This window comes from Oryctolagus cuniculus, chromosome 11, assembly GCF_051225735.1.
Source record: "Oryctolagus cuniculus isolate XC-2025 breed Fujian yellow rabbit chromosome 11, ASM5122573v1, whole genome shotgun sequence".
Classification (NCBI taxonomy): domain Eukaryota; kingdom Metazoa; phylum Chordata; class Mammalia; order Lagomorpha; family Leporidae; genus Oryctolagus; species Oryctolagus cuniculus.
In genome coordinates, this window is record NC_142877.1 from 115,611,674 (window position 1) to 115,634,455 (window position 22,782).

Below are 22,782 nucleotides of genomic sequence, written 5' to 3' on the forward strand. Positions count from 1 at the left end.
TATACCCACTTGGGCCAGGCGGGTCCTGGCCCATACCCCGGCCCCAGTGGGCACCAAGGCCACGCTCCCTCCCTGCCCTTCCTTCAGGGCACTTTGTGCCTGCCCGGGAGGCCTGCTCTGCCCTCCCGAGACCCTGATCAGGTCGTTCCCCAACATTTTCACACCCTCCAGGTGTGTGTGTGGGGTCATCAGCCTCAACAGCTGGACCAGACCGTGGCAGGAGCCCGCCTCTGCCGGCGACCGTCCCTGATGTGGGATCAGCCTTGGAATGGTTCTGAGGAAGGAGACAGACTCAGCGGCTGGAAAGCTTTGGAGGCGGTTCCTATGTGAGGCTGGAGGGCCCACCTGCCCACCTGCCCTGTCCCCTCGAAGCCGCGGCAGCCCATATCGGGTTCACGCCCAGCAGGGGACACCCGCCCAGAGAGCAGGAGGCTCACCGTCCCTTCCTGCCTCCTCTGACAGGACCGGAAGCTGAGTAGCTGGGACTTTGTCACAGGCGCCCCACCTGCGGTCCCCCAGGCATCATGCTGACGTCTCCCTCGTCTCCCAACAATCAACCCCTGTGTCTGATGATGCCGGCCCCGAACGCCTCCCGCCTGTGCGTCTGCACAGCTGTGGCCAGCTGCGACGGCCTCTTCCCGCCAGCACCAGCCCCACGTGCCCGTGGCCAGATGTGCCCGGAGGGCTCTCCCCCTGTCTCGGGGTGGGGGTGGTGGTGTGCTGGGTTGAGGGAGCAAACAGGTGAGGGTGTTGCTCCCTAACGGTCCTGGTTCCAGAACCTACAACTCAACACGCCGGGCGCTGGCTGCCCCGGGGTCTGGAGCAGATCACTCTGGTGGGGAGGCAGCGACACAGTGAAGCGACCGGAAGCCGGGTCACGGGAAGCCGCAGAGCCCAGCACTGCGGGGGGAGAGCCCCCCAGAGCAGTGAGACGCGCTGCGCGTGCTGCAGGGGCGCGGTGGGCAGGGCGGCCACACAGGGAGGAGGAGGGTGGGGAGCTCCGCGGCCCTGAGCCAGGGACTTTCCCAGAGGGCCAGCCTTCCCCATGGTCAGCATCACGGTCACTCCTCGGCACAGAGGGGCCGCCTCAGGGGCAAAGGATCTGAAACCCAAGAGCTTTTTAAAATCATCTTTACTGTGTGTTTAATAATTTTGCCTCATTTACCAGATAAATCATCTAAATAAATAGATGCTATACAGTCTCTTACCAACATCAGTACAAAAATAGAAGCGCACTGTGCACCCGCTCTGCCGCCCAGCGCGTCACCCGAGAGCTGTGCCGGGCCGCCGCGCCCACCCGTCCCGGTACATTCATTGAGTCTGAACAAAGCTCCGCCCATTCTGTGCAAAGGAAGCAACTCCTGCGCTGAGACCCGGCGGCCACTCGCGCGTGTAAAGCAAAGGCCAGACCACTGGACAGGAGCCTGGCGCTGTCCCCCGGAGCAAGGGACGAGCAGACGTTGGCAACGGGGATCATCCCAGCGCCAGCCAGGGGCCCTGGTTCCCAGCCCCACAGCAAGAGGGAAACACCCACGGGTCTCTACATTCAGAGTGGGGTGGGCCGGGGAAACCAAGGCAGGGGCTGTACGCCTTCCAAGACCCCCACCCCGAGTACTGGCCGTCTGGGGGGCTTCAGGTGGGAGTGGGCGGGCACCGTCCCCCTGGCCTGCTCTCACCTGGCCCCTGTTGGGACACTCCCTGGCCACACCCAACCCCCTGCAGGGGTCACCTGCCCCGGGCTGGAGAAGGTCCCGATGGCCACCAGCCCTGCCTGCCAAGCAGCTGGCTCATGACTGGCCATGAGCCCCAGGGCAGCCAGAGCTGGGCCTCTCAGGGCCGCGTCCCGGTGTCCAGCTTCCCTGGGCCACAGGGCTCCAAAGAGAGAAGTTCCGCTGCTGCAGCCACGGCGCTGGCCTGCGCAACAGCAGGGCCGAATGCCCAGGGAGCAGGACGCAGCGTGTGTCCCAGGAACGGGGACAGACTGCCGCCACATCCCACAGCCACGGGCCAACACGGCCAACTGGAGCAACCCCGCGACCCCCACCCCTACCGAGAGCCCCTGCGCAGGAAGAGCCCCCTTCCCTCCCCAGGGACCCTCGGCGGGGTGGGTAGCGATTCCCCCGGACTCCATTCCCGGGGCCAGGGCTGAATGAGGTCACCCAAGAAGGGATCACCCCCAGTGGAAGCACGGAACTGACCTGGCTGACAGCCTCCCAGGGAGCTTTGGTGTGGGAAGGGGGGCGTCCCTGCCTCGCAGTCATAGCTGAGCTGGGGGTGCAGAGGGGCAGGCGGCCTCCAGGGCCCCTGGCCTCAAGCTGACAGCAGTGCAAGGTGGGGGCCGGCCTCCTCCCCGCTCTCCTATCCCCTCCCCAGAAGCCACCCTCGCTGGCTGACAGCTACCGGCCTGGAGCCTCTGCGCCCACTGCCTGGCAGACACAGCCCTGGCCTGGCCTCACCCACCACCCAGCACAGCCCGCGCCCCAGGGGACAGCGAGCTCGGCCAGAGAGGACAGAGCGGAGGAGGAGGGATTCTGGAGTGAGGCTGCCCTGAGAAGTGGCGGGACGTTCCTCCCCCAGACCACCACAGCCACGCCCACATGCAGAGTGGCCTGGGGGCAGGGATGGGGGGGTGCAGAGCAAACAGTGGGGGCTGTGAAGTCACCTGAGTGAGAAGGAACAAGAACCAGGGAGGAGGATCGGACCCTCCTGGGGCCAAGCCCGGCCTCTGCTGACCCTGCAAGCGAAGGGCGCTGGGAGGGCCCGGCAGGAGTGTGCGTGCGGGGCGGGCAGTGGGGGCTGCGGCAAGTTTCCTTGTGCTGTGCTTTGCCTCACATTCACCTAGTCAGGGTTACTCAGCGAGGTTTGCAAGGCCCATTGGACACGGCTGCTCACCTCGGTCACGCGGACACGTGGACACGGCTGCAGACACCACGGTCACGTGGACACATGGACACATCTGCAGACAGTCATGGTCACATGGACACGCGGACACATCTGCAGACAGCCATGGTCATGTGGACACGGCTGCAGATACCACGGTCACGTGGACACATAGATATGGATACAGATACCATGGTCACATAGACACGTCTGCAGACAGCCACAGCCACGCGGGCACGCGGACACGGCTGCAGACCCCACGGTCACAGGCACTGTGAACGCAGCCAGGGAGGGCAGTGTGTGCGCACCTGTGCAGTGGGCTGCGTGCTGGGCGCGTGCACGGCCGGTGGCGGGGGAAGGGGAGCGCTCAGAGGGGCCTGGCTGGCAGCTGCTCCCTGGGGGGCGGAGAAACCCTTCCTCCCGTCCTTCCCCTGCCCCAGCCCTGCGCTCAAGCTGGCCTCCACGACCTCGGCTTTGGAGGGAAAGTTTGCAACAAAGACCCAGGCTAAAAAAAAAAAAAAAAAAAAGGTGTAGGGGGGTCAACCCAAGAGGGGAGGGCTGCTCAAGGGAGGGGACCTGGGCCTTCCAGCTCCTCCAGCTTCTAGAACCAGCTGGTGCGCCTCTAGAGATGACAACGGAGCCGGGTGGCCGTCCCCCGTCCCCTCCTGTCCAGGAGACGGCACCGGAGACAGAGCGCTGCTGGCCTCCCCAGCCCTGGCCAGAGGCCTCCCTGTGCTCGGCCCCCACGGAGGAAGGCCAGGGTGGTGGAGGGCGCTGGCAACTTCACTCCTCCTTCTGCTTGGTATTTGTTTAAATAAAATAATGACCCCTCCCGGGACCCCTCCCCAGCTCTGGGAGTGCCCACCCCAAGCCCAGAAGCAAACAGTTTAAGAAGAGCAGACGTGGCGACTCAGAACTTCCCGCTGCGGTCTCGGAAGAAGCCCTCAGCCGCCTGGGCCTCTCGGAAGGTGACGGTGATGGAGTTGGCGGTGATGTCGGTCACGGTCACCTCACTCTGGGGGAGCGCGGGTGTCCAGGGAGGGGGCCCGTCGGCCGCGTCTGCATCTGTTGCAGCCAGGAGACAGAGACAGAGACACGGTGCCGACAATAAGGTGTGCAGGTGGGCACCGCGGCAGCAGGGCCACCCCCCACTCCCCTCCGTGTTTCCAGCCAGCTCAGGGCCAGGCCCCGAGCGTCCTCCGCAGCAGGACGAGAGACCGAGGGCAGGTGCTCAGCCTGAGTCGGCCTGACTGTGTCGGCAGCTATGCCGTGCTGGGAGCGCCGGTCCGCTCCGATGCCCACTTACCCTCCTCCTCGGGGGGCTGCTCTGTGGGCTCCCACTCGCCGGCCGCCTGCAGGGCGTCTGGGGGCGCTGACTCCTGCAGGAAGAGCTCCCGTCGATGGCTGTGGCTCTCCAGGCTGGGCCCGCGGGGCGGGAACTTCTTGCGCGAGAGCCGCAGGTACTTGTGGGCCTTGCGAGGCTTGCGGAGCGGGAAGGGCAGGGTGGGCACCAAGGGGCCCTTGTCCACCAGCTCGGGCGCCCCCGCCTTGACCACCCCCTCGGGGCTCCCGCTGCCGAGCGGGCGCGTCAGGGAGAAGCACAGCTTCTCCTTGCCCTTGGCCTTGTGGGAGCTCCGCAGGTCCATGCCGTACAGCCGCTGCAGGGGCAAGCCAGGGCACGGCGGGTCAGCCCCGCCTCCAACCCACCGCCACGGCTCGGCCCCCCCAGCACCCCCTCGCCAGCCCTCCCCTCGGCCCGGCCGCGTCGCCGGGTGGGCCCGGGTGCGGTCTCATCTGCCCACGGCTGGGCACCCCCAGGCTGACCCCTTCGCTGCACAGCGTTACAGCACACAGGAGGCACAAACCAAAGACGGAGAGAAAGTCCGCGTTGGTGAAGCAACAGAGCAGGAGCTTCACCTTCAGTTTAAGGAAGGGCCCCCACTTCCCAAATGACCGCCAAAGCTGAAACGGGCCGGCTCGCTGGGGCAAGGCGGTGTGACGCGGGGGCCACGGTGTGGGCATCGCGACAGCCGCCGCCAGGGACAGCTCTGCCAGCGGCCTGCACACGTGCCCGCGGCTCTGGCCCGCCTCGCCCCTGCTGATCCGATCTGGAAGGGACCTGCATGAATTCTAGACAGAACCCTGGTGGCAAGATGCTGGGAGATCCCGATCACCCCCAGATGACCCCGTCACACCTGTCACCACAGACCCACACCCCCGGACCAGGCGCGGTGCCGGCAACACAGCGATGGGAGAAGTCTCAGGTGGAAGGGGTGGGAAAATCCCCCCGCCCCCAGCTCCGTCAAAGCCCACTCCTGCCTCTGCCACAGGCAACGAGAGCCCAGGGACTCCCCTTCCATTCCACAAGGCTCTCGTCACCACTGCCAGGGCCCCAGGAGCTCCCAGAGTCACATGGCGGGGTTCCTGCTGCTGGCCCCGGCTGCCCTGAGCCCTGGTTCCCTCTAGTGAAACAGTGTAGAGACCCAGTAGCTGGCTCCAGGGCGGTCCCCACGTGACTGCCCTGGATCCAGGCCCGTGTGCGTGGGGTGTGACCTCGAGCCTCTCTCTCGGGCCACCCACTCTGGGAAGAGCGGCCATACGGTGAGGCTGTCCTAGCAGCCCTACGGGGAGGCCCCCGTGGTGAGGGACCGGCCACCCACAGCCAGGCAAGGCAGCAGCAACGCAGCACGGCCCCCAGGCTAGCAGAGGAGACACGCAATGGCCAGGAAGGCGCTCCCCGATTCGCTGCCTCAAGTTGCGGAGTGAGGGGTAACCCATCCGCCAGCGACAGTGACCGATACACCTGCCCTGGAGGCGTTACTTCCTGTCCTCGGACCCAAGTCCCAGCAGGCCCACGGTGCACGGCGCGGGCAGAAGCTTGGATGCTCTACCACCAGGGTGGCCACACTGCACACGGTCCCCGTCTCCACATCATTCGACTGTGAATCCCCAGGGGGCTCATTACATTAGGGAGCGTGGGTATTCCTACCTCCCCCATTGCAGTCAGAAGACCCCAACAGACAAGGCCAGAGGCTTGCCCAGAACCACAAACCCCCCACTGCTTCACTGCGAACCACTGAGGTCAGCACAGTGCCCCCAACAGCTGAGACGCAGGAACCCACCAGACAGCACTGGGGAGGCCCTACAGCCCTTCCTACTCAGAAACGACCATTCCTGGGAGCCAGATACTCCACGGCTGTGGTTCCAGGATTCTGAGGGTCCCGCATTCCCCTCACTTCGGAAGTTTGTAAGATCCCCAAATATTACAATTTTATGCTTGGGACTTTGGGCAAGAAGGCCTGTTTGCAGGATTTCTAAGCTTTCAAGCCCTCTGGGATTCTGTAGCCACATGTCCTCCCTCCCTGAGGGTTGGTCCATGCAGGGCGTCTTCCTGAGCCCCAGCCCCCCCTCCATGTGCGTCCCCTGCAGCGCCCTGGGAGGGGCGGGGCGGCAGGGCCTGTGGGCAGGGGGAGCAGGTGCGGGGCCGGCCGCGTTACCTGCAGCAGAAGCCGCTTGGGTTTCGGACCTCTCTTCCTATACCCCGACGCTCGGTCTCTCTCCTCCCTGGGGCGAGGCAGGCGGCAAGAGAAAAGGAGACGCTGGTGACGTCTAGGGGAAGGCGCGCCCCACCCCAGACCCGCCCCAGACCCGCCCCAGACCTCCCCACCTGCCTTGCAGAGCCCAGTCTTCCCATCTGGTAAACTGGCCACTGAGGCAGGACCCAGGGGCTGTTCCAGACAGGCTCCGCCCTAAGCCACTGCGACGGCCCCCAGCAGAGCCCCGACTCTGCTCTGAGGACAGCTGCGCACACACCTGCGCCTCACCTGCCCTGGATGCCAGGGACACTACCCAGCCTGCCCTCTCTGGGATCTGAAGGACCCTGGGGAGGACAGGCCCCTGTCTGTCTGTACCATCTGCTCGGGGAGGGGAGGGAAGGCTGCTTGGTGGACCTGTCACCCTGCCGGGTGCTGTCCTCACACACACATACAGGCACCAGGGCACCAGCAGAGGATGCTTACCGTAGGGCCACACACACTGCACACCAGGCAGCACAACCAGAGGCTCCAAAGAACAGTGCCAAAGGTGTGTGTGCACGTGTGTGCACGTGTGTGCACATGTGTGCATTGTGCGTACACTGTGTGTGCACTGTGCGTACACTGTGTATATACATGTGTGTGCACTGTGCGTGCATACAAGTGTGTGCGTGCACGTGTGTACATGTGTGTGCACTGTGCATACACTGTGTATATACATGTGTGTGCACTGTGCATGCATACAAGTGTGTGCGTACACTGTGTGTGCATGTGTGTATACATGTGTGTGCGCTGTGCATGTATACAAGTGTGTGTGTGCACGTGTGTATGTGTGTGCATGTGTGTATACATGTGTGTGCACTGTGCATGCATACAAGTGTGTGCGTGCACATGTGTGTATGCATGTGTGTGCATTGTGTGTACACTGTGTATGTGTGTATGCATTTGTGTGTACTGTGTATATACATGTATGTGCACTGTGTGTACACTGTGTATGTGTGTATACATGTGTGTGCACTGTGCGTGCATGTGTGTGTGCGCGCACGTGTGTGCAGAACCCAGCAGCATTTCCCTCTGCCTCCTGTCTCACTTCGTCCCATCTGCTTTCTGTAGCCCCCACTTCAGAGGCCACCAGGAAGCAGGAGTTGGGCAGCGCAGCCCCACCTCTCAGGAACCCCACGTGTCCAGCTGGGATGCATGAGGGGCTCTTGGTGGCAATGGCCACACCTGCTAGCCGCCACCTGAGGCCAGACGGAGGGCTCTACTCTGGGCCCTGGAGAGCTGCCCACTGCCCCCCTCGCCACATTCCAAGCCCCCCCTCCATGACCCTGGTGACCAAAGCCCCGCCAAGCACCCAAGGAAGCAGAGGGAAGCTGTTCGACACAGACACTCTGACTTTCAAAGAGGGACAACGAAAACTTGGCCTTCAAGTCAGCAGCAGGCAGCCTCCTGGGGAGAAGCCCAAGAGCGCAGTGGCGACCTGGAGGGAGCCCAGGGAGCCCCATCGTGCCACTGGCCAGCGGAGCTCCTGGACGGGCCCGAGCTCCTCAGAGCTGTGTCCCCACCTGTCCAGTGACACCTTCATCCCTGTCTCAGGAGGCGGCTGCGCCAGGCCAAGTGGAAAATCCATTTTGCGTAAAGGTATGGGACAGCCTCAGGCTGTCTGAGGGCGCAGGGGAAGGGTGTGGTCAGCTGATGCAGACACCGCGGCTCCCAAGGCCACACTCCCTCTCGGCCTCGCTGGGCCTCCCCAGCCTGCTCCTGGCGAGACTCTGCCACCAGACCATCACTGACCTGGCCACCTGCACACAGGGCACCTCTGGGAGGCAGCACCAGGGCCACGCTACAGCCCACACCTCCCAGCAACAGGAGAGGGCGCAGGGCCTCGCTGGCCCGGGGCTCAGCACCCACCACTTGCCTGGTCAGACGCCTCCAGCCCCACCCCCCCGTTGGACCTCTGCCCAGGGCAAGCCAGCGGCGGGCTCCGGCTCCCCAGGACACCTCAGGTCCAGTGAGGCCGGCCCGCTGCAGTGGGAACCCCTTACTTCTCCTCGTAGGCCATGACGAGACGGGGGTCCAGGATGTGCTCCTCCGGCTCCCACGTGCTGTACCTGGGGACAGGAACAAGAGGTCAGCACTGGCCGGCCTCCACCTGGCTTTGCAAAGGCCACCCCTGGCAAGCCTGGGCCTCTTCCTGATAAGGTGACTGCGGCCTGCTCAAAGGGCTGGGCCCACGCCTGGTCTCCTGTGGGCTCCAGGGACACCAAACTCTCCTCACTCCATCCCATTCTAACCCACTAGCCCTCACATTCGCCCGAGACCCTCGGTGCCTGGGAGAGGACGGGCCTGCGAGGTTGCCCCTCGACAGCCGGGCAACCTCGAGCACTGACCCATGGCTCAGGGGCTCAGCGTCCCACCTGCGAGGGATTCTGCCGGCTGACTGCATGGAGGTATTGAGGGCAGAGCCCAGGGGGCTCGCGCCGCTGCTGCCCCCCACCCCTGCCAGCCCAGCCCCTCCCCTCCTCAGCACAGGCGTGTCTGTGCCATCCCAGCCAGGTCTCAAGGCCCCTTGACTCGGGGCCTAGCACACAGCGGGGATCTGGTAAATTCTGGTGACCCAGTGGTTCCGTGCCCCTGGGGCAGGCCCCCGCTACCTCCACGGCCATCTCCCACCACCTCCAGACCAGACAGCGGCCCCACAGCTCAGCCTCTGGGGTGCCACCCTGTGACACCTGCTGCGGCCCTGGCCCCCTGCCCCTGCACTTGTGTCCTTAGTACCTGCCTTCACAGCACGTCACCATGTTTTGCTCAAACCATTTTTAAAAGATAGATTTACTTGAAAGACAGAGTTACAGAGAGGAAAAGACAGAGCGAGAGAATCTTCCACCCACTGATTCACTCCCCAGGTGGCTGCAATGGCCAGGCCTAGGCCAGGCTGAAGCCGGGAGCCAGGAGGTTCATCCAAGTTTCCCACGTGGGTGGCAGGGGCCCAAGTTCTTGGGCCACCTTCCGCAGCTTCCTCCAAGGCATTAGCAGGAAGCCCGCTCAGGAGCGGAGCAGCAGGGACACGAACTGACGCCCGTGTGGGACGCTGGCATCACAGGCAATGGCTTTACCTCTTTTGCCACAGCGCCAGCCCATCACATTATTTTATTTTTAAAAGCAAACTTTATGACTTCCATAAATGAAGAAAATCCAGTATCATACGCCATAAAGATACAACCATAAAAGACTTTTCAATTGAACACACATATGTTCCATTCCTGGCTCGGTTCCAGCTTCCTGCCCACACAGGCCCTGGGAGGCAGCTCTAGTTCCTGGCCCCCAGCGTTGGCCCTGGCCCAGTCCTGGCCACTGCAGGCATTTGGGGAAGGAGGCAGGGAATGGGGGCTTGCTCTCTCCCTTGTCTAACGTTTAAAAAGCATACGCAGTACATGCATACACACACGTGTGAGAGTAGGATCTGCACTTTATGATCCTAACCAGAGCTGCGCTGGATAAAATGGAGACGGGAGGTAGGGCACAGAGGCCGGGTAGAACACTTGCCCTGTTGTCTCCCAGTCAACTCAACTCAAACCTTGATCTTGGGACCAGTGCTGCGGCATTGCAGGCAAAGCTGTTGCCAGGGACACCAGCATCCTATATGGGCGCCGGTTCGAGTCCCGGCTGCTTCACTTCCGGTCCAGCTCCTCGTGACTGTGCCTGGAAATGCAGCAGATGACCCAGCTCCCTGGGCCCCCGCATCCATGTGGGATGCAGACGCTCCTGGCTCCTGGCTTTGGCCTGGCCATTGCAGCCATCTGGGGAATGAACCCGCAGATGGAAGCTCTCTCTCTCAACTCCTTCAATAAGTCAAGAAATCTTTGAAACAAAAAAGAAATCTTGATGCTAAGCTGAGCGGGAACACCTGTCAAACACCAGCGGCGCTCAGCAGCAAGGCCTGCTCTGCCTCTGCCCGAGCTGCGCTCTCCTCCTGGGCACCCTGCCCCTCCGGGGAGCGCCTGGAGAGCCAGGTCCTCAGCGCCCCTGCCCACCCCCACCCGCCTCCTGCAACCACAGGGAAACCGGGTGCTCTGGAACCGGGTGAGGCCGCACTCAGGCCGCCGCCTCGGGGTCTCCCCCGGGGTCGGGGCTCAGGCAGGCGGGGGCGCGGGTGTGCCTCTCTCCAGCCGCCGCCCGACCCCGCGGCCCGCGCACCCTGCCCACTCCCGGCCGAGGGGCCGCCTCTGACCCCCGGCGAGCTGCTATCCTCCTCTAATCCCCCATTTCTTAAAAAACCCGCCGCAGCCACAGTACCAGCAGGTGCGAGAGCTACAGCAAGACCCCGCCCCTCCCCGACGGTCGGAGGCGAGCTCTGAGGTTTCAGCCCGCGGTGCACAGGTGAGGCACCTGGTTTGCCACGGTCACTGGGCCAGCAAGCGGCCGGGCCGCGGCTACACCTGGGGCAGCCGCGGTCGCAGGGAACCGGGCCGCACCTGGCGGCCGGGGGCGGGGAACAGACGGCGGGCAGGCACCAGCGCCCCAGCATCCCGCCCCTCGCCCGGGACCCTCGGCGAGCCGGCGGGGCGGAGAGCGGGCGCGTAGTGGGAGGGGCCAGAGGCGGCTCCGGTTCCACCCCTCCGGCCGCGCGCACGCACGAACGCACGGGAAGGGCGCGCGCCTCGATTACCGGGCCAACCAAAGGGGGCGGGGACAAAGGCGCCGGCTCGGAGATAAACACGGCCACGTGACCGCCGCGCCCCGCCCCCAAGCCGGGTAAACAAGCCCGATCGGACTGGGGCTCGGGGCGCGTCGGGGAGCGGGTAACCGTGTGTCCGGCCAAGGCCGGGCTCTCCCCGGGGAGGCGAGCGCGGGGCACTGCCGAGGTGTGACGCAGGCGCCGCGGGGCGGGTGCGGCCACCCTAGCGACCCTGCAGAGCCAGGCCTCCCCCAGACCCCCAGAGCACTGCGACCGCTGGGGGCTGGGGGCGTCGCCTCGGGCTGTGGTGAGGACTGGAAGGGCTGACCCGAAGGCGCCCAGAGCCGGGGCTGCACCGTGGGCAACGCAGCACACGCGAACGAGCGCCAGTCGGGTCCACGGGAAGCCGGGCCCACCCCGCTGCCGCCGTCCGACCCCCGCCTTGGCAGAGAAACCCCTGCTGAGGCTCTCCCCTCGTCTAAGGCAGTCTTCTGCCGGACCGTGCGGGCCTAGCGCCACGATGGGGAAATGGAGGCACAGGGCGGCTGAGGGCTTGGCCCGCGGCACACAGCTGACCGATCAACCACAATTCAAAGACAGGCCAGTCTCAGGCGGAGCACTTCCCACCGAAATGGCCAAAAGGCCGACAGACAGGCTCCTTCCCGGTCACCTGGTCCCTGTGTCCCAGGGAGCAGGCCCCCGAGCCGGCCGGGCAGCCTGCGCTGTGCGCCCTGGACAGGCTCTGCTCTGCATCTGTAAAATGCATTGCCGTGGGCAATCAAATGGGCCAAGACTTGGCTGGTAACGGGCGCACTGACTGGCAGCCTGGCTCCTGCTGGGCCCCTGACGCCATCCATCGCTGGGCTTTCCCAAGTGGGAGAGAGGCAGGCATCCCCACAGGGGCAGCGGCAGGGTCCTGGGCAGGCACGCGGGGATCTCGGGTGCAGGCAGCTCCCGTGGCTGGCAATTACCACCCCCCGCGGGTGGGGGGGGGCAGGGAGGCTCCCAGCCCCCCAGTCGCCCCCCCCCACCGCGCGTGCCACCTGCTCTGGAGGGAGGGCCGCCCTGGAGTGTGGGTGCAGGAAACTTGAGGGGCCTGAAGTCCCCGCCACCTGAGGGTGGCTGCTGAGGGGACGACCTGAGTCACCCACCCCCACCCCGCAGACTGGCACTGCCCAGCCCGCGCGCCCAGGCCGGGCAGAGGCTGCCCCCGCTGCCCGCTCCTGGCCTCTCCGTCTCTTCCCCAGCAAGGCCGCCTGCCGAGGGGAGGCTGAAGACAGAGCTGGGCACAGCGGGCCCTGCTTCTCCTGCCTTCCCCAGGCTGAACCTCCGGGTCCCCGCGCGTGAGGTGGGAGTGGCTGGCAGCGGCCCTGTCTCCCACGGGTGGCACGTGGTCAGCGTGAAGCGGGTACCACGTGGCATGCGGCCGCCCGGGGCCCCAGCTTCCCCGTCTGCAGAATGACACGGCTGCGTGGGTCATACCTGAGGCTGCCCGGAGCCGCCGTGGAGGGCGGCATGCCCTGTGCCCCCTTCCTGCCACAGGCACGGGCCCGACACCCAGAGGCCACTGCACCCCTCCCCGTGCTCCCCAGCGGGGGCGGAGCCAGCACCAATCACGGCCCACCATCTGAACGTCCCAACCCCCCTGTGCCGGAGGGAGGTGTCCCAGGTCACCTGGTCCAACTCTCCAAGAGCAAAGACAGGCGCGGGGCGGGACATGGCTGTCTCATATAAGGCACCTGCGTTCCACGCCAGCCCTGCTCCTGGCCCGGCTTCCTGCTGACGTAGACCCTGAGCCACAGGGGTGGAGGCTCAAGTACCCGGGTTCCCGCCACCCACGTGGAGACCTGGACTGGGTTCCTGGCTCCTGGCTTCTGCCCCAGCCAGGGGCTAGGACAGGCATGCGGGGAGTGACAGCAGGTAGGAGCTCCTAGCTCCATTTCTCTCTGCCTCTAAATAAATAAAATATACATATATATGTTTTATTTACTTTTATTTACTTGAAAGGCAGTGACAAAGTGAGAGAAAGAACTTTCCATCTTGCTGGTACCCTCCGCAAGCAGCAACAGCCAGGGCTGGGCCAGGCTGCAGCCAGGAGCCCAGAACCCCAGCGGGTCTCCCACGTGGGTGGCAGGGACGCGGGTGCTTGCACTGTCACCTGCTGCCTCCCAGGGTGCACTGGCAGGAAGCTGGGTCAGAAGTGAAGGCGCCGGGACTTGAACCAGGCTTTCCCACGTGGGATGCAGGTGTCGCAGGAGGCGAGCTAACCGCTGCGCCCCTCACTCACACCGCCTGTTTCCAAGGGCAAGCTTGAGGCCCCTTCTGGTGGTCTCTGCCTAGGGAGCCGGTGGACCCAAGGCCGGCACAAGCCAAGGAAAGCCGTGCAGGCCCGGTGCTGGCAGGCCCCCCCCCCCCGCAGGCTGAAGCTCTGATCGGCAGATGTTCGGGGCAGCAACGCGGCAGCAACAACTTTGTGCTGCTGAGGGCCTCTGCTAGAGAACCAAACCTTTCACAAGATGGGCCACGGAGAGGCGGACCGGCAGAGCCAAGGCCGGTCCCCGGAGCCCTGGTGCCTTCTGCTGCCTTAGCCGCGAGGGGCGGCGGCACCCGGAGTCAGGGCCTCTGCCTCCCCCGGCTCCCCTGACCGCACCTGCACCCAGGCCAGAGCTCGCCTCTGCTCGCCCTGGAGGAGGGCGTCAGGGGGAAACAAGCCCGTCTCCACCAGGGCCACTGCGTCCTGCGCCTGTCCTCTTGGGAGCAGGGCCTGGACTGCTGAGCCCATTTCACAGAGGAAAGCTGAGGCAGTAGGGGCTGTCCTAATACCAGCTCAGCGACACCGGCTCCGCGGCCTCAGCAGAAAACCACCGGCACCCGCAGCACAGCCCTGCACAGAGGGGGTTTCCAGCAGTCGGTCTCCAGGGGGTGGGGCATCTGTAGGCCAATGGGGAGGCCCCACGCGGGCTCGTTCCCTCTCCAACCTGCTGCTGGGACCTGACTGGTTCGTGGGAAGATTCCTAGTTGGGCCTGGGGCAAGAGAGATGGAGCCAGTGGGAGAGGGGTGAGACCCAGCCCCCGGCCTCTGCGGCAGAGATGGGGGGGTTATGGAGGCACACAGAGGGCCTCGAAGTGGGAAGCCCTAGTTCAAGTCCCCGCTCTGCTGCACTTGCTGTGTGACCCAAGGCAAGCTGCTTGCCCTCTCTGAGCCGTCAGGATCACAGCTCCCTCAGAGGCTGGCTGGGAACCCACTCTCTGGACTCCAAGTGCCTCCTAAAGCAGGCGCACTCGGCCGTGCGGCTCTGCGGACTCACCCAGCGCTGCGCCGGCCCCGAAGCCAAGGTGCTGGCCCTTGGCTTCTCCCTGCCAGCACAGGGCGGAGGCAACACTGGGCGGCAAAGGAAGGGGGCAGCTGGTGGCCCCTGGGCGCTCCTTGCCGGGCAGGGGGACCACTGAGACCCAGAGAAGAGGGTGACAAAGCGCGGTCAGCTGCCCCCTACGGAGCAGCGACGGGCAGGTGGACAGACGGACAGACGGACAGACACCAAGGAGCCTTACTTTGGGGGCCATCCTTTCCACTTCACCAGATACTCGACTTTGCCCTGGGAAGAGAAACAGACACGGTGAGACGCGCACTCGTCCCGCACCACTCGAGGGCCGGTAAAAGCCCTCTGGAGAGAGACAGGGGTCCCCAGTCCCAGACACCCCCGCCCCCCACCCTGTGCGACCACCCTCCCTGCTGCAGCGTGGGACCCGCGCCGGCCCCAGACGTCCCCTCCTGTGCAGACGGCGCCCAGGTGCGAGCAGGCACCCATGGCCCAAGACCCGGGTCCAGAGCCCCAGTGGGAGACCCTGGCTCCTCCCCCCCCCAGACCCTCGAGGAGCCTGCAGGCGTGCGCCCTGCGGCCGGTTCTCTGGGGAGGCTCCCTTAGAATTCCCACCTGCAGGCACCCCATCCCGACACCCCCACCTCAGGTGTCAGAGCCAGGCCCCGCCTCCCTCACCAGAGCTAGGGGCCCTGAAGTCTGTCCACAGGACTTGACCAAGACGCGGCCCCTCCTCCCAGAGGTCTGTCCTGGCCACATTCTGACACTGTCCCCCCAGACCAGCCAGCACGGACCCCATTAGTGGCACGGCCACTGGAACAGGGAGAGGCGGCATCCCTGGGGCTCCCCGTGCTCTCTGGGGCCCGGAGGCTCCCAAGTTCGGAGCACCACCCCTGCCCAGCGCGGGTAATCCCAGTACCTGCTCCCGCTGCCCTGCAAGGAATAATCCTTTCACAGCGGGGCGGGGGGAGTAAGCTCAGGACCCGCGGGATGCCAGAGCCGAGGGTGGTGGGCTGGCAGTCAACGGAGCCCAGCCCCCCAACCCTCTAGGCCGGGCTGCTGACCTTGAGCCGGTCCTGTTCCCGCCCCCCAGCCTGCCCCCTGCGGGGAGCTGCAGAGGGGAGCGGAGGCAGCACCACCTGGTGCGCGCCAGGAAGGCAACTCTGCCCCAGGACCTCCCCCAGCCCGGCTCCCGCGTGGGGCGAGCCCCCTCCGCCGGCACGTGCGGGCCGCCGCGGCCCGGCCCCGAGGCGCGGACCAGCGCGGCTCCACCGTCCAGGCGCAGGCCGGAGGGAGCGGCTCCGAGGATGCCCGGGGGTGGGAGTGGGAGGGAGGCGGGGAGAGGGGTGTGCGCCGGGGCAGGGACGGCGGAGGGCGAAGTCCAGCGTTGGCGCAGGCTTCTCCCGAGCTCCGCCTCCAACTTGAGGGGCTTGGCGCCCAGCGCCCCGAGTTCGAGACCCCGCTCGCACGCCAGCGCGCGGGGCGAGGCGAGGCGGCCCCTCAACGGGGCCTCAGTCGCCCCGAGTCCGGAACGAAGGTGGGAGGCGGCGGACAGCACTCGGGACCCCTCGGCCCCTGCCCAGCCTCGGCTCCGGCCGGCTCCGCGGCCCCCAGCACGCCGCGCCGGGAACTTTCACTTCTCTTCGCGGCGGGGAAACTGAGGCACGGGCTGCGGGGCGCGTGGGGGGAGGGGCCGGGCCTAGCAGCCAGGGCGCCCCGGGGTCCCCGCGCCACTCTCGCCCCCTCGCCCGCAGCGTGGAGCGGGCGCCGCCGGCGGGTGCGGGGGCCGCGAGGCCACCCCGCCGGGGTCCCGGGAGCCGCCCCCGGGCAGCCTCACCTTCCGCACGCGCTTCTTCCGGATGCTCTCCACGGCGAACACCTGCTCGCCGATGGCTGACAGCTCCATGCGGGGCGGCGGGCGAGCGGGCCCGGGGCCGGGCTGGGCCGGGGGCGGAGCTGCGGGGCCGCGGCTGCTGCGCGCGAGGCTCGGGCCAAGCGGGGTCCCCGTCACCCTCGCCCGGGCGCGCACGCGCACGCGCACGCGCGCACACCCCCTCGCGCTCCCTCACGCCGCCGACGTTCCATTTTTGAACCTGCGCAACGTTTTCCTCGGCGCCAGCGAGCGGGGGCGCGCGCGCGCCCGGGGAGGGGGCGGGGCGCGCGCGCGCCGGGGCCCGGCTCGCGCCCCGCGCGCAGGCCCCGCCCCTCGGGGCCCCGCCCCCTCCCGGGCCGCGGCCCGCGGGACTAATTTGGTGCGGCGCTCACGTGGCCTGAACGCTGCCCGGGCCTGCGAGCCGGCGAAGCGGCGGGGGCTCGGCGGGGCGGAGGAGGAAGCGGGCCCTGGGCCGCCGTGGCGGCTGCCCACCCCGTCGGGAACGTCGGGGTCCCGGGACGGCGGGGGCAGACCCGGCCCCACGCCCGCCGCCCGGCCCGGTCCGGCGTCGCCGCGGCCCTCGAGGCTGCCCGGGCCCTCAGCCCCGCACCCGCGTCTCGGCCGCGGCTGACCTGCCTGGGACGCCCCGCGCTCTAGAACGCCCCGTGGCTCCCAGTTCTCAGAATAACGCCTGACACGCGGGAACACGGAGACGGACACCTGACGAGCCGGGGGGCAGACCCTGGGGCAGTGCCCACGAGCTTAGGGATGCTCGGGCGTGAACGTGCCCAAGTCGGAGAACCGTGTTCCCGGTGCGGGGGGGACAGCGCTGCAGAGCGAGGGCGCGAGGATGGCCGTGACCGGCATCAGTCCTCCCCAGAGGAAATGCCAACGGAGAGCTGAGGCCGGAGGAGGGCGGCCAGGGGCAGGTCTGGAGCGACAGGGAGTCCAGGGCGAGGCGGCCCGCGCGAGGCGAAGCCGGAACCCTGTCCTTCGTCACAGACGCGTGGAAACACGCAGCCGTGGCGCCCAGCGTGGGTGCGTGGAGTCGCCGTGTGCCGCGGGACCTCTCCACGCGGCGGGGGCGGAACGGGAGGAACGAGGAGTTAGGAATTCCTGCCGTCACTGCTCGGGCAAACAATGAAACAATGGAAACACGGCGGTCACATTTATCCAGGTTATTAGAAGGGGAAATAGATGGAGAAAGCCAAGCAAACAATCCGGGAGCTGGCCAGCCCCGAGCGGGACGGGCGGTGGATACAAATGCAAATGTCCTGTAATTCAACAGCTGCCAGCGGATTAAACGCCGCAGTTGGGACACAAAGATGAGTTCGCCCCGCGTGAGACCCGGGGAAGCGCAATTTGCAAGAGATATCCCCGAGAGGCACTAGCAGGTCCGCCTGGCTGGATGGCGGAAGCACCATGCAAATGCTAACAGAGGGGGCTGGGGCGGGCGTCCTAGGAGTCGGGAAGCGGCGTCGGGAGCCGCGGGCGAGGTCACTTCCGACGGCCGAGCTTCCCTGTTACCGGAAAGTCCACCGTTTCAGGTCTGAACGCAAGCTGTGGGGTCGGCACTGCCGAGAAACTCGGAGAGGCCGGCACGCCCCGGTGACGGGGGGGGGGGGGTGCCCGAACACAGCTGCCTGGAATTGGAAGAATAAACAGAAGATTGCTCCGCGGGCTGGCAACATGATTAGTAAACTTGACTTTGTCCAGCGCTGCCTCCGACGGCGGGCGCAGACACACTGAGCGGTTGGTCACCCAGGCGCCGTCTCCAACGCCTGCAGCAGTGGGACGGCGTTCTGTGACCGCAGCACATAGAAGTGAGAGAGAGAGAGAGGGAGAGAGAACCCGCGCAGTTCCCGACGTGTGGGAAGAAGCGGTGCATTGCTAAATAACTGGTGGAGTTTTTAAAAACTCCTAATGGCAGTTGTAAAGTGTTTACCCGGGTGTGACTGGAAATGTGTTGAGGGTGGTGGGGGAGAGCTACAGCCCCGCGGAGAGGTGCGGGTGTGGAGTCGGGCTCAGAAGAGAGAAAGCACCCATTGCTAGGAGCTAGCAAAGAGAACGAAGTAACCGAAGGCCCCCTTGAAGTGAGGCAGTGGAGCGGCAACAGCAAACTGATTTATGTAAAGATAGCGGGATTGACAGCGCTTGGTGAAACTGATCCAAAACCAGACAGCCATGATCAGGAATGCACAGGTAAAGAATCTGTACACCTTTAACAAAGGGGAGGAAAAGATAGGATTTTATGAATTAAATTTATTACACTAGCTTGTAAATGTAGTTGAAATGGGCAAATTTCTCGGAAAATGTAACTTACAGGGCCGGCGCTGTGGGGTAGTGGGTAAAGTGCTGCCTGCAGCGCGGGCATCCCATATGGGTCTCAGCTGCCCCACTTCCGATCCAGCTCCCCACTGATGGCCTGCGAAAGCAGTAAACAATGACCCAAGTCCCTGGACCCCTGCCCCTGCTTGGGAGACCCGGAAGAAGCTCCTGGCTCTGGCCATTGCAGCCAACTAGAGAGTGAACCAGCAGATGGAAGACCTCTCTTTCTCTCTCTTTCTCCCTCCCTCCCTCCCTCCGTCTGCCTCTCTGTAACTCTGCCTTTCAAATAAATAATATTTTTTAAAAGAGAAAGAAAAAGGAAAGGAAAAAGAAAAAGTAAAATACCAGTGTGGTCAAGGTGAAAAAATGAAACCCTGAATGAGCACCGTCCCTGGTCGTAGCGCCCAGGAATTTAACAATGACTGCACGCCCAGCAGAGCCAGAGGCTCCCGGATATCTCCTCAAGTGGCCTCTGCAGGGCTGGGGGTTCTGGGACAGCCCTGGAAGAGTGGCTGTGCAGTGGGTGTGCACAGGCGGGTGAGACTGGTTCCGTACTTTGTCCACCTGAAGTCCTCGGGAGCCAGCTGCCATCAGACCTGCCCCGCTCCTTAGAAGAACTGTTCCCCTGGAGAAACTCAGACCACGCAGTGGCTCCTGTCAGTTATTCAACTCCAGGTGCATCCCAGCATTTCCACATGATAGACACAGGGAATACTTCCCAATTCTTTTCATGACAAGGAAGAAAAAAATATGATAGGCCAGTGTTGCTCATAAATACAAACACAAAAAATCCTCAACCAAGTATTAGCAGCCCGATCTGGCAGCATGGAAAAATTGCAATACATTATAATAAGAGTGGGTCTTGCCAGAAATGCAAGGTTGGTTTAACTGGCAATCAGCGTAATTCACCACCTTAAAATGTTAAGGGGGAAGGCTTGGGATTGATCATCTCACCAGATGCAGGGAGTTCAACGGGTATTTATGTTTAGGGATAGGAGAGACTGTTTCTATCGGTAGAGTTGATCACAGCGCCTTTCCTGAATAATGCTGGCATGTCCTAAGCACTCCCCTCCGCACAGGGAACGAGGCAAAGGTGGCTGCAGTCCCCCGGTGCCACACCTCCTCCATCCTGCGTCTGTGTTGCCCCCACATGGCCACCAGCCGCAGTGACTACCGAGCACTTAAAATATGAGCAGCCAAGACGTAAAATTAAACACACTTCAGACTCTAAAGACTTAGTACCAAAAAAATCCTGTAAAATGTCTCAATAATTCTATATATGTAATTCAATTGTATATTTTAATACACTTGGTTAAGTAAAATATAAAATTAATTTCACCTGTTCCCTTCAGTGTTTTAAGGCAGCTGTTAGAAATGTTCCAGTTATGGGGGGGGGGGGTTGTGTTTCCGGCTCAGGTTAGGTTCCTGTTGGACAGGGCTGTCCCAAACAACAAAATGAAAGGAAGGTAAAAGGATTTGTGATCAATCAGCAAAACTGTCTCTATTTTCAGATTTTATGTAGAAAATCAAACTCACTCTTCAGATTACTTAAGAAGAGTTTAGCAAAATTGTTTTCGACAAAAAATCAAGTACAAAAATCTATTGTTTTGTGTTTGAATATGTCAGCAAAAAACCTAAAACATGTAAAGAACGTGGACCTGCATGTAACGAAATGTGCAAGGCCCTTATGGAATAATATCATAAAAGCTTATTGAGTGTTAAAGGAGATCTAACAAGGGAAACTGAATTAAAAATCAGTTTATTTTGGTGCAAAAAAAATTGGAATCCATGCACTGGGGTCTTCAAAAAGTACAGAAACATACCTATTATGAAAAAACTGCAAGGTTCAAATTTTTCTTAAATTATCTTTTAATTCAATTTCCTACGAACTTTTGAAGGGGGAGGGGAAAGAAAGCGAGAAAGAGACTAAAATTGCCAGTGTGCAAGGATGAGCTTTTTGATAAACAGTGCTAGAACTAATAATTATCCAGATAAAGAAAAATGAAATTAGACCATTGGGCCCCTTTCACATCACATAAAAACCTAAATGTGGGTTGGGCATCGCGGTGCAGCAGGTTAAGCCACTGGGGATGCCCGGGATCCGGTCGTGCAGCAGACCAGGGCGCAAGTGCTGGAGTCCCTGCCCGGTGGAGCGCCTGGCTCCTGGTTTCAGCCTGGCCTGGCTTTGGCTGTTGCAGGCATTCGGTTAGGGAACCGGCAGGTGGAAGATCTCTCTCTCTCTCTCTCTCTCTCTCTCTGTGTGTGTGTGTGTGTGTGTGACTCTGCCCTTCAAATAAATAAAAGCGGACCAATAAAAACCTAAATGTGAAAGACAAAACTTTCAGAAGATAACATCACAAAGTACGACCATGCAGTAGGGAACGACTTCTTGAACAAGAAACAGAGTGTGAGTCATATAGGAACAATAACGTGCACAACAATAAAGCTGTAAACTACCCTCATTAAAAGACTATATATAGAATGAACAGGGGAAGAAACTATGTAAGACCCCCGGAAACCTGCACAGGACAAGATGCAAAAAATTCCTGCAAATCCATAAGGAAGCCAGGCGCCCCAAGTGTCACAAAACACGGGGGCATGAGAGGGTGGCCACAGGCTGGAGCAGGCCCTCCACAAAAGGAGCCACAGGCACGCAGGGACCGGATGGAAAGCCGCTCAACCCCTTCAGAAATGCAAATCCAAACCCACAGTGAGCTGCAGCTCCCCCACCCGAGCACACATTTAAAATCTGATGGCCATTTCTTGCAAGACTTAGCCAGGATGTGGACAGTACCCACTCTCCTGCGCCGCTGGGGATGATGACACAGACCCAGCGACTGTGGGATCCATCAGTTTGGCATTGGCGACTCCATTGTGACCAGCAGTTGATCTCCCGGGACATGGACATGCCTTAGGGTGATGGACATGGACACGCTTGCCAATGTGCCACAGGAAAACCCGTTTGTAAATGTTAGAAGTTATCCCGAAGTGTGTCCGTCCCCTTGTTAAGTGCTAGATTTCCATTTTTACTTGTGAGTAGCATGGAGAAATGAATCTGTGTGTGATGTCCTTGTGCCCTCAGCATTGCTAACCTCCTGTCCTAGCCGTCCAGGTCCTGCACACTCTCCCAGCTTCCCGCACAGTTGAGCAGTCTTGAACAGGGACCGCTGGCTGCCTTTCTCTATCTCATCACACTGCCTGAGACCCAGGTCTGTGTTGAGTGGAAATACTGAGAGTGGCCACCTTGCTTTTTTCCTAATCTGAGGGAGGAGGTGCTCAGGTTTTACGGCGTTTACGATGCCAGCTATCACATTGTAATATCACCTTTAATAGATTGAGAAAGTTTCCTTACGTGCACTGTCAATTATGACAGTGTTGAATTTTCTAAGTGCTTTTTTGCGTCTACTGGGATGACCTCATCGTTTTCCCTAGATGACGAATTCACATTTTATTTTTAAAGCTCAATAATAGGGTCAAATCTAGAATAAAGCTTGATTTTTGAAATAAAAGTGTAATAAATATCCATGTGGAAAGGGCCTCGCCCAGTCAGCAAAAACAGCCCCACACTGAGCCGAGTGATGCTGAAATGTGAGAACTCTGAACAAAGATCCTCCAAGCTTCTAAAAACAAAAGCGGGGTCACGTGCAGAAGGGGTGAGCCGGAGTGACCGGCGACCTCACCGGCCGCCGTGGGAACTCTGTACCGGCCAGACCAGCCACGGCGCCTGAAGAGCGGACCACGCAGTCCCCAGCGTGTCCTTCCCACGCGCCCTTCTCAGGAAGCCGCTGCAGGGGGCGAGGAACCGGCTTGCAGGGCCTGTGAGGGCGGGGAGGGCGACGGGAGACCCAGAGCCACACAGCTGGGGGGGGGCGCCGGCTGCACCCCGGGAGGGGCTTCCTTCCAGAACACCAAATGGACAGCCTCGCAGGGGAGCTCAAAGGGACCCGAGGGCGGGGGTCGCGGGGCGCTGGGGTTGGTACTGGTAGTGAAGCAAACTTGTTAATTTTTTTAAGTGAATTTTATGCGTTTGAAAGGCAGAGCTAGAGAGACAGAGATTTTCACCCACTGGATGGGAAGTGGAACAGCGGGGACGCCACCACCAGCGCTCGCTCGAATGCGGTGCCGGCACACCCAAGGTGGCCGCTTAGTGCACTGCTCCTCGATGCCAGT

The 22,782-nt window shown here is 62.5% G+C and overlaps 1 protein-coding gene across 4 annotated transcripts; it reads right to left on the reverse strand.

The window, feature by feature from the left end:
- Nucleotides 1-1,117: 1,117 nt before the first annotated feature.
- Nucleotides 1,118-16,557, reverse strand: CBX7 (chromobox 7). 4 transcript variants are annotated; one of them, XM_089307648.1, is made up of 6 exons: nucleotides 16,249-16,557; nucleotides 14,644-14,687; nucleotides 8,459-8,524; nucleotides 6,378-6,444; nucleotides 4,187-4,361; nucleotides 1,118-3,945 (listed from the first exon to the last, which is right to left on the reverse strand). In XM_089307648.1, the coding sequence occupies exons 1-6, from the start codon at nucleotides 16,315-16,317 to the stop codon at nucleotides 3,791-3,793; spliced, it is 576 nt and encodes a 191-aa protein (XP_089163774.1). In that variant the 5' UTR covers nucleotides 16,318-16,557; the 3' UTR covers nucleotides 1,118-3,790. The 4 variants fall into 4 exon arrangements, with proteins under 4 accessions (XP_089163774.1, XP_069909047.1, XP_069909048.1 ...); XM_070052946.2 differs by having other exon boundaries at nucleotides 4,187-4,538; XM_070052947.2 differs by having other exon boundaries at nucleotides 4,187-4,259; nucleotides 16,249-16,554.
- Between the last annotated feature and the right edge of the window lie 6,225 nt (nucleotides 16,558-22,782).